Source organism: Paramormyrops kingsleyae, unplaced genomic scaffold (assembly GCF_048594095.1).
Source record: "Paramormyrops kingsleyae isolate MSU_618 unplaced genomic scaffold, PKINGS_0.4 ups93, whole genome shotgun sequence".
Lineage (NCBI taxonomy): Eukaryota > Metazoa > Chordata > Actinopteri > Osteoglossiformes > Mormyridae > Paramormyrops > Paramormyrops kingsleyae.
Window position 1 is genome coordinate 3,281 of NW_027326031.1, and position 11,046 is coordinate 14,326.

General features: G+C 49.7%; 1 protein-coding gene across 2 annotated transcripts; it reads left to right on the forward strand.

Moving 5' to 3' along the window:
* Positions 1 to 1,401: 1,401 nt before the first annotated feature.
* On the forward strand, positions 1,402 to 8,266 carry LOC140577528 (cdc42 effector protein 4-like). Of its 2 annotated transcripts, none has more exons than XM_072708457.1 (2): positions 1,402 to 2,431; positions 4,553 to 8,266. In XM_072708457.1, the coding sequence occupies exon 2, from the start codon at positions 4,757 to 4,759 to the stop codon at positions 5,771 to 5,773; it is 1,017 nt and encodes a 338-aa protein (XP_072564558.1). In that variant the 5' UTR covers positions 1,402 to 2,431; positions 4,553 to 4,756; the 3' UTR covers positions 5,774 to 8,266. The 2 variants fall into 2 exon arrangements, with proteins under 2 accessions (XP_072564558.1, XP_072564559.1); XM_072708458.1 differs by lacking the exon at positions 1,402 to 2,431 and adding an exon at positions 4,040 to 4,084.
* Positions 8,267 to 11,046: the final 2,780 nt, after the last annotated feature.

The window sequence follows — 11,046 nt, forward strand, 5'->3', positions numbered from 1 at the left end:
GCAGAAGATCATCTAGATGCCCATAAAGATTTGGAGTGCTACATAAGGTCAGGACACAATGTTCCGGTTGCAAACGAGACCTGGACAGGGGTGCTGTCTGAAAGGGAAGACGGATCACCGGATCACCCCTTACTGTCACAGTCAGCCTCCGCTCGTCATCTGTGTCGCCGAGATGCAGCCTTAGGTTTCGTATTCCTCTGCGTTTTTGTTTCAGCCCCTACCACCTTCTGTCCCATTACTAGGAAATCTTGTGGCCTTTTTTGATTGGGTGAGCTAAGGGCCATGAGCTCAGTCCCTTGCTGCCCTTTTGGAGGAAAGTCCCAGAATCCTGTCGTTTTTAACTGCTGTGTGATAATAGATCCTCCTTTAGAAGGTGGTTCCTGACTCGGTAGGTTCCTTTCACAGTAGTGGAGCCCAGTCATACTCAGCTGGTCCTTGGCCACACCCACAACAGGAAGTAGGTGATGAGCGTGGGTCTCTGTAGAGGACATGAGGTTCAGCAGAAATGCCACATGACTGAACAATACTGAGAAGAGGGGGTAAGGCTAAACGGATCCCAGATCAGTGTGAAACATTGCTGCATGATGTAGGCACTCAACACGTGCTGGTACGCGAATGAAGAGGCTGGGTAAGGCTGTGCTTTGATCTGCTAAGGGGGGTGGGGGGGTGCTGTGAGCTTTGTACCCTTTGTCTCTGGTGGGGGGGGGGGGGGGGGGGAAATCTAGGATAGATGGAGAGGTGTCAGACAGGCGATGGCATTCACAGCCGGGGGCGGCATCAGCCGGTCAGTCCCTGTGATCTCTGTGTGAGTGAGTGAGTGAACCGGGGGGGCTGGTTGGTGCAGGGTGGGGCGGAGGGGCTTCACACTGTGGCATGGGGCGAGGGTGAGGAGAAGCTTGAATGTAAGTGAAGCTCATTTTACATTAGAGTGAATCAAATATCTTGCAGGGGGTTCTAACTCCATGTAACTGGACCCCCCCCCCCCCAAACACACGCACACAAACACACCCTCCTGCACTGGTGGGACTTGTTGGAGCCATTCCTCTGTCCCGTTGAGGTACCCCCTGCTGGGGTGACATTGTGCTGTAACATGACCATATCCCCGCGTTAAGAGCCCCCCCCCCCCCTCCCTCCCTTAGCTAGGTGTAGGTGGGCCCACATGCTAATTGAGCTATGGGCTATTTGCTGCATAATTAGCCTTTTGTCTGTCTGCCTGGGTTCCTCCCAAATTAGCATGGTGCTTCGGACGGCCATGCTAACGGCTTTATCTGTGGAGGGGGGAGGGGCGGAACCTGTGTTGTATCAGCAAGGATGCTGTTTAATCCAACTTGGACATCTCTGGTCTGTTAGCTGGCCCTCTGTTTGGGCCGTAACAACGCATTAAGTAATAATAAAGCAATATGTAAAAACTTGACAAAATGTAATGCATGTTCGTCATATGACGCAGCGTTATTGCGTGACGCATTGTCACACGCTGTAATGATGTAATAACTCGACACAAAGCAACATTTTCATTACATAAATTGAGGTGAGTTAGAAGCAGGAGCTGGCTTTTCAGTCAACCAACAGTAACCTGATATCTCAGGCTTGGGGAATTTCGCAGCTAATCCTTCCACATTTTTGTTTTGCAGATGCCATTTATGGATACGGGTCGGTCCTGTTCCCAGGGCCAGCACACTCAGCCCAGATCGCATGTCAGTGGGTGTTGTGGGGGGGAGCTGCTGCTGCTGCATACATGTCTTTCATGGAAGAAACAAACAATTCTAAGTGAACTTCTACCTGGAATTTCATCTGAAACGAAACAAGCTCAATCCGGCGTGAATGAGTCTCCTTAAGGCCGTTTATATCAGATTATGTCGTTTTAGGATTCGTCAACATAGCCGGATGTTCTTCATTCATAGCCGATTATATGCCAGTGCTCATGGGTCCCTGTGACCCCTAGAGGGTCTTCTGGGGAGGGGCGTGGTGTATGAAACACTCCTCTTGGCTCCTCATCTTATCTGAACCAGTTTCTTTTTTTAATGTTTACTTTATATTCATCAGTTATGCTCTTTGAGTAGTATGGGATTACTTCTATGATTACATCTGTTTTCCTGAAATTTGCTAACCTTTTTAAAGCTTTTTGGGTTCCTTTACAGTATAAAAACTGGGTGCACACACAGTTTTCACGTTTTTGCGCATGCATGCATGCACGCGGTCATTGTTCTAACCTCTGTCCAGGAGCAAGACCCCAGTGTTCTCCTCAGGCGCACTGCAGTGACCTTCGTCCTGGTGCCACTCTTTCAAAGGCATGTAAATGATACCTGCTGGGTGCCTCAGGAGGTGCCGAAGAGAGCCAGCTTTGTTGCCAGTAGGCGTTGAACTGGAGTCCTGGGAGGGATCCTGCCGTTGTCATGCTATGAGAACCGTGGGGCCTGTGGTCCGACACCTTGTGAGTTTTTTGTTTTGTCTTTGGTCTTGATGCTGTTCCGGTTGTCGTCTGTCCCCTGACACTAACAGAGCCCCTTGTCTAATGTGGGACCAGCCTTCCCCCGGCTCTTCAGTCCCAGGTGAATCTCCTGGGCATTTCACTCGTTTGAAGAGGGGTGGCCATCAGCGCCCAGTGCGGAGGAAACCCGAAACCGTGTTGACTTGGCCTTCTGCACATCCGGCTGTGTCGCGCTCTCGTGGGTAACTCTGGAAATTAGCCATATAAACGTATTCCCTTAGACTCATCCCCTGTAAAAGGGAAGTTTTCCTCCCCGCCTCGCTGTGGACTTTGGGCTGATGTGATGTGGATGTCCGCTGGACTCTCGGCAAACTGGATCTGCTTCCTGTTTCACGGTAACACACGAGTGAAACATCTGACCTGCTTGCAACTGCTTGGGTTTTCTTATGATTACTGGCGGTTGCATAATTTCCATGATTCATCCAGTTTGCTGGAACTGGCCATTTGTTCTTGATATGAACCACATATTATTGATGTGGTGATTTACAAGGAGAAATAGGCATTAAATCATGGTTCTGTACTGTAAGGTGCCCTGTACTGTAGTGATTGGATGTCTACATGTATTACAGTGTGTATTGATCCATATTGCACACCATTTTATAGATAGGCAAAGCTTGCTGGTTTACAGAAGATGGTTTATACAGGAGGGTCTCCCAGTTGGGTTTTAGCTGTGCAAATGGGCTAGTTACCACTCATTAGCACTGGAAGGGAATGGGGGGGGGGGGTTCACCTAAGCTGTTTCAGAATTTGCTGAAAGACTTGCTGGGGCTGGCTCATATACATTTGTTTGGATGGCTAATCCCTTATTCTCGGTGGGAGGAAGGAAGATCATGTAAATCTCTAGCTTCAGCACTGTAGTGCCACCTGCTGGCAGGGAGGTTAGGTGGTTAGAGATCAGTGTAATTGGATAGAAAATGAACTGGATTTGTTGTTTGGCTACATTTTTAATAGCCAAAAAACCCATTCCTTTGATTCTGGGAGACCGAGATGTAGTGATGTAGTTGGTAATACTTTGAATGAGCACTACTGCTGTGGCTGACGTAGTCTGTACAGCAATTCATTAATTCACGGTGTTTCTCCTTTCTGTGACATTTCTTTCTTTATAAACGGGGGTTCATTCTGTGGGCGCATTTTCACATGCAGATTGCTGGGACATTAGACAGAGTTACGGTACAGCAGACCAGAGAATCACATTCCTCACAGGGAACAGGCAGTCCTCTGAATCTGGCTCGGCCTGTCATCCATCAAGTGCCCCTCTGTTCTTCCCACAACGGCTGCCTTTTGAATGGAGCGGACGGGGATGTAAATGTTTGTGGGTGACGTCGGCAAGGCAGACTGAGCAGCTTGTGGGTGGAAATGTCCCGGATTCAGTCCCCCAGTGTGACTGAGCACCTGGGATGACGGAATCCCCCCCCCCCCCCCCCCCCCCCCCTTCGGATCATGGACTTCGACATTTCATGACCAATAGAACTTTCTGTAAAGGATTGATAGGGAGAGTTCCTGTAACACACAGAGCACCTGTGTCTGAACGGGTGGGAAGCGGAGAGGCCGGCTGCGAGCGCTCTCACTCTGCAGATCACTGCTCAAGGCACTGCGGTGATGTATCTCTCTGGGTGGAATATAGATTCTTAGGAATCGTCACAGATTTAGTTGATAGTCCTCGAGGACAGAGGGGTGTCACCTGAATCCTTTGCAGGGGGGGCACCGGGATACTTCTGTTGTACTAAAAACTGAAGTTGTGTGACGTACACTGGGAATGATGGAGGAGGGGGGTCTGCGGTCAGATAGCAGTGAGGACTGGTGACAGTCTTGTTAGGTTAGCCGGTCTTCCACAAATGAGGTACTTGCTGAAGAGGGAGGCCTGTATGTGTCTCTGTTCCTGGCTTGATGCCTTCCTTTCCAAAGGATCCGTGTCTGGAAAATGTAAAATGGCCCCTATTCCTAACTTTACTGCTTGGGAGGAATGTCTGGTTTTGTGGAATCCGGAGAACGGTTTGCCTGCTTTGTCTGTCCTAGTACTGAAATCAGTCATTTTTTAATGTATTGTTGCCTCCTTCTTCCTAGGTGGTGCCGCACGTGTGTGTGACCAAGGACGACTGCTGTTTTCTGCAGAGGCCTGCAATGGCTTTGATGTCAGGCCACCTGTATACGTGTGCCCTTTGACCTGAACTCGAGTCCTCTCACTCTGAAGCTTTGGCTCATCTGCCACTTGCTCTCGGGTCCGACCCCCATTGTCAGTTCTTTGGGGTTTTCTCCAAAGCCGCCAAAATGCCCATCTTGAAGCAGTTGGTTTCTGGCTCATCGCAGTCCAAGCGCCGCTCACGGGCGGACCTAACAGCGGAGATGATCAGCGCCCCGCTCGGTGACTTCCGGCACACCATGCACGTGGGCCGGGGTGGTGACGCCTTTGGGGACACCTCCTTCCTCAGCACACGCACTGGGGAGCCCCCTCAGAACGGCCGGGCCCAGCCCAGCTCCCCCGGGTCTAAGCCAGGCCTGTTGTCTCGCACCTTCCGCAGCAGCAAGCGCTCGCAGTCCGTCAACCGGGCCGACAAGCAGGAGCAAGCACCGGCATCCCCGGAAGATTGCTTGGTGAAAAATGCTGTATCTCTGCCCTATCTCGCCGATGAGGGTGGGGACGGCAGAATCCAGGTGCCCAAGAGCCTCTCCTCCACCCCATTGAAGAATCTACCGGAAGTGGACAACAGGCCCCTCAATGGGGCGGTGGCCTCCAAGGCATCAGATTTGGAGCTGGATGAGCGGCGCTTTGGCGAGCTGACAGACCTGCCCCCGTTCGCTGGCTTTGGGCGTGGGGGCATGAAGCATGCAGAGTCCATCATGTCCTTCCACGTCGACCTGGGTCCTTCTATGCTCGGGGACATCCTCAGTGTGATGGACAAGAAAGGCTGGGACGATGACGACCTTGGCTATGAGGAAGGAAAGAGCAGCGAGGGGCATGCGTCCCCATCCCCGCTCGGCCTTCAGGCAGATGCTGAAGAAGATGGCGAAGCGGAGGAGCTTCTGGAGCCTCCACTCCGTCCACCTCGTGCCGTGGATGTGGAGAACCATGAACCGGGCCCCTACACACCCGAGCCATGGCCCAAGTACCACCAGCACCTGGACAGCTGCTCCATCTCCAGCTCGGGCTCTGCTGCCCTGGAGGAGAAACCACTGGGCCTCTCGCACGGGGGAGACACAGATAGTGCCAAGTTTAGCTCACCACGGGGGGAGGATGAGAAGGACTTCTCTTTCATGGATGAGGACGATGATGAAATTCGTGTTTAAAGGGAGAAGACTAAAGTGCCACTATTGGATTTTTTTTTCTTAAAATGACAGAACTTAGTAGCATTTAAGGCATGCTGGCAAAGTATGAAGCTTAGAGTTCCCAAAGCAGACCATTCCAAACTCCAGCCCCAGTCCCTCTTCATCTGGAGAATTCTCCTGCTCTAGAAAAACAAACCCTTATCACACCATCTGCCTTGTTTCCCCTGACAGCTGCAACTGTATGGTGGGGGCCAGTGCCTGTCCTATAGGACCAGTCCTGCAAGCCTCTGATTGACTGTAACATGCATTTGCATTTTCCTTGTTTTAGACAGTGAATGTTCTACTTTGGATTTGTACAGTTTTCATGCTTTTTCCATCGAGGATGTTGGTAGCTCTGTGTCCCTGGTTTCGTGAACACTTGCATGACGGAGACGCTCTAAGGACCGACCTTCTGCAACTGGATGTTTCAACGGTGTAAGCCTAATGACAGACCGTCATTTGGCCGGTCCCAGAGCCGTCATATCAGAGGAAGATGTTAGTCACAGGCTGACTGGCAGTTTCTCACAATCCCAGGGAAAGGATTGTGTGTTTTTCGTCCAAAATGAATGCTACTTTAAAAAAATAAACTGTTGGATACTTTTGGGTTGGTGGACACATTCATCTGCAGAACATACATTTATTACCATTTTATGCAGTTATTCTGCTTGACTATCCAGTGGGAGGAGCTGTGTGGGTGTGTTGCATTATGGGAATTTGAGTCTTTGGTCATGTGTAGCTGGGGTGTCATTCAGCGACCAGTTACTGCTTCTAATGGTAGAGGAGACAGTTCTGCACCCCCTCCCCATGTCATTTTGATTTTACTTTTTTGTCAGCTGTGGTACTTCAGTGGTGTCTTCAGCTCCATCCTTTTATGGCTTTGGTGCTGTAAGCTGGATCTGAGGTTATTTTCTGTACCTGTGGCTGCTCTGGGTCTGCCCACTGGACCACCCGCTCTTGGGTCAGACCCTGGCAGCTGCTGTCGACATAATACTGACCTGTAGCTGGAAAGACTCTAAGACACTAATTCTCTTTTCTACAAATTCTATGTGTAGTTGAATGTATCATTTCATGCTTCTCAGTTTTATTTTCCCCATATAAATAGACATAACACTCAGTCTGTTTTATGTGTGTGTTTTTTTTAATGACATGTATATTTAGAACCTATGTACCACTGACTGATTGTAATGGGAGTGCCTGGAATGCCGTGTTGCATCTCTGCGTTGGGCTTCTGTTGGAGCCTTGACCTGCCAGTTGAGGACCCAACCTTGTCACCGCGGGGCAGAGAAGGATTGGCAGGTTTGTAGAAGGATAGAGTCACGTTGGATGGAGAGACGTCTCTCTAGATGCCACTGTAAGGGAACACGGAGCTCCTCTCCTCCCACCACTTGGCATGCTTTGGGTCTTGCTTGAAGGTGCTGGCTTGTCCTTCCTAACCACACGACGGGGGGAGGCTGGGGGTGTTTTTGTAAGCATTCTTTTCTAATGGATAATTAGCCTATGAGGTCATCAACCTGCGATGATTAACGAGAGTTCTTGGAACGTGAAAAGTGGTTTCAGAGGTTGCCTTGACCCTTGGGTGTTGGAGGCCCAGAACTTAACATCACTTTGAGTTTGAAGTAAGATGGCGGCAGAATGCGTCTCGTCTTTTTTATTGTCAAGAGCGGGGGCTACCCAGTGACAGATGATCTAAATACTCATGTGCCAAATTTTCGGTCTTCTACTTCTGGGTTGTTAATGTGAGTTGGTTTGTAGTGATGGCATCGAGAACCTCCAATACACATGTTCAGTGTTAGCTTAGCTTAGCTAACACTGTTTTGGGAGCCTTGGATCAGCCAGCACAAACTGCTCCGTAAACTACTCTGTTCCACGCAAATTAAACCCTAGTGTGTTATTTTAAAGCAGGGGTCTCCAACTCTGGTCCTGGAGAGCTACTTTGCAGTAAGTTTTCTATCCTACTTGGCTTCTGATGAGCCACACCTGCTCCTGGTATTTACCTGAGAACAGGTGTGGCTCATCAGAAGCCAGGTAGGATAAAAAACTGACTGGATAGTAGCCCTCCAGGACCGGAGACCCCTGTTTTAAAGATCACCCATGTCAGGTTCCGCGGTGTGTGAGATGCAGGTCCAGCCTCTTCGGGGCTTCTTTCTCTGTCGGACCACACGATGGACACACACTTCTTGCATCTTGGGGCACGGGCTGTGCCTTTGCTCGCTAAGGAGTCGTCTGCTGCTTTTGGCACAAGGATGTTGGGTCACCTGGAATGAGGGACCCATGATTAAAGCCAGTGGTGCAGATGGTTAAGCAGAACATGAAGAAAAGTAGATGTCAGACTTAGGTTTTTATGGTGGTGATTCTTCTGCCTCTGCTCTGTTCTGAAGTTCTTGTTTCTTCACACTAAAATGTAAAGATTTATATTTACTTTCGAATAACAGCTGTATTTTTCAATAAAAGATAAGCCTGGTAATCTTGACAAAAGCTCTGTCGCGTGGTGTTTTTTCCCCCCTTACTGCGTTGTTGTCGGTGGACCGTGGCAACAGCCCCGGATTCAGCTGAGGCCTGTATGTACATGGCCCACATTTTCATTTCGGTTATCGTCACATCGGCACGGCTGCCCTCGGCCAGACTTTCAGTTTGGGTTCACCGCTCTGAAGTGTCGACAGACTGGTTTAACAAAAAAAAAGACATGCATCATTAAAACATTACATGTTGCACTGATCTGTGCCTTAAATGAAAGGGCAGGTGTGCACCTAGATGAGTGGCTGGGGAATGCCCATAGCATAGAGCGGAATTCCCCTCCACCTTCCTGTAAAGGCGGTGCTGGGTGGGGCAAGGCTGGAATTGAGAAGTGGGAGGTCAGCTTTCTGCACCCCTGGGGGTATGGGGGCTATTAGCTGCAGGTCTGGCGGTAGGGTGGAGCATCATACCCATGGGGTGGGGTGGGGTGTCTCCCCTTACGGGGGCAGGTGTTTTGCGGTCTTTGTGCACAGAAAGCATCATGATAGCCAGGTGTTCCATGATGAAGGTAGGCTCAGCAAACACAACCCCCCCCCCCCCCCCGATTTAATCAAACAGTAGGAAATGATACGTGCCCACCCCCCACAGGGCAGAGCTCACTGTGTTATGGGTAGAGGAGGACAACTTTGGACAACTCCCATGTGTGAGAATAGCAAACCCAGACTGGGCTGGCTACTGGAGACGACGGATAATAACAGTCAGTGCGTGGGGGGGTGTCAGATTTACACATGATGACGGAGTACGGCTGGATTTGCTTAACCGTTTTGGACAGCATGATACAGAGGCGAACTGTCTAAATCCTGCCTGTTTCATTTTATATTTCCATGACGTGGTCATTTCTGGCGGCCAGAATGTTTTCAGTCCCACGCAGAGTCTAAAATATTACTGGTGGTGCTATAATGACTATTCACAGAACTGGGGTTGGCGGGGGGGGGGGCAACAGGCTGGAGGGTGCGGGAATACAGAATACTGATGAGTAACTGTGGGTGCTGGGAATGCTCATCTGATGATCTGATGAGAGTGTGTGTGTGTGTGTGTGTGTGTGTGTGTGTGTGTGTCCCTCCCCTCATTCCTTCTCACACAGACTAGCCTGGGGGGGGGTCCCGGGCAGATTTCCCCCAGATGCTCCTCTAAGTTTCTGCTATTCACAGAGGTATTGTGACCATAGGCACCTCCCACTTCTCCCAGTACCGGAGGACGTTCCTGATTCCAGCAAGTGGTAAAAGATGTGGGGTGGGGGCATTTCAGCGGTGAGCAGCCGGCGCTCATTTGAGATCCATGACGCTCCACAGCTGGGCTCCAGATGCTGGGACCCCCCCCCCCCCACCCTAAGTGGACTTGCCCACAGGGCTGCAAATACATGTTTGAGCTGGATTCTCCCAGCTGGGTTGGAGTCAGGGGGCAGGTGGTTGGCTAGTAGCCCCCCGCTCCTCCCAGCCCCCCTTTTTCTCGGTCAGCTCAGCCTTTCCTCAGGGCTCGGTGCTGAAGTGCATTGTGGGTCAGGGCCTCCGACTCAGCTGTCACCGCAGAGACGCAGCATCGCCTCACTTCGACGGGGCGGCCCTCAACCCGCCCAGTCGCATTTTCAGCTCATCAGATTCTATTTCACCTCTTTTTATTTGCTTGATGATATTACTGGCATCATACAGATGCTGTTTTAAGAAAGTATGTAATGAAATATTAAGACTATGTAGCTGTGGATTAAGAAATATAGCGCCTTTTATCAACCACATGGCACCTCAGTGTCTAGCAGCCTTATGGTAACTTTCCTCCTGGTTAGCTGGCCTGGGATTGTCATACTCAAGTCTGCCACCTGGTGGTTGCTTGAGAAAAAGACAAAATTTGACTGCTTATAACAGGGGTGCCCAACTCCAGTGCAGGGGGGCCAGAGCCCTGCACATTTTTGGGTTTCCCCTCATTTAACACACCTGATTCAACTCCTTGTGCTAATTACCACACAGCTCTTGAGCTGAATCATTTATGGTGGAACAGGGAAAGAACTAAGCTACACTGGGCTCCGCCCCCCCAGGACTTATAACAATGTAGCAAGCAGAAACATCCAGGGGGGGGCGCTGAGCTGCAGATGCCGGGGGCTGTAGGGTGGTGCTGGTTTTGGGCTCAAAAAAACGAAGCGATAATTAGAATGTCCCCAAAGACAGGCTGTATAATCAACATGAATCAGTATTACTGTATTAAGACATATCATATGGCCTTTGTCTTAGTTTCACTGTAATTCTGGTGGATTTTCTGGTTTTAGTTTTGGCCTGCTAGGCAGTACATCTGGTGACTTCATTGTAAAAGAGACATATTCAGAGCAGGTAATAATCAGAACAGTACCGGGCCGAGCCGCAGATGTGGGCTTCCTGCAGCAGAGATGTCAAATTACTTCAAAATTACTCAGCCATGGTTACAAGATTTTTTTTTTTTTTTTTGTATGGTCACATATGTGGGGAACACTGGGATATTCATGTGTGACAGTTATGGGATGGGAGATTACAACAGTGCAATATTAGAATAAAATATAATAAATAATATTCACTGCTCAAAAAAATGAAAGGAACACTTTTTAATCAGAGTATAGCATCAAGTCAATTAAACTTCTGTGACATTGACGTGGTCAGTTAAGTAGCAGAGGGGGTTGTTAATCGGTTTCAGCTGCTTTGGTATTAATGAAATTAACAACAGGTGCACTAGAGGGGCAGCAATGAGACGACCCCCAAAACAGGAATGGTTTAACAGGT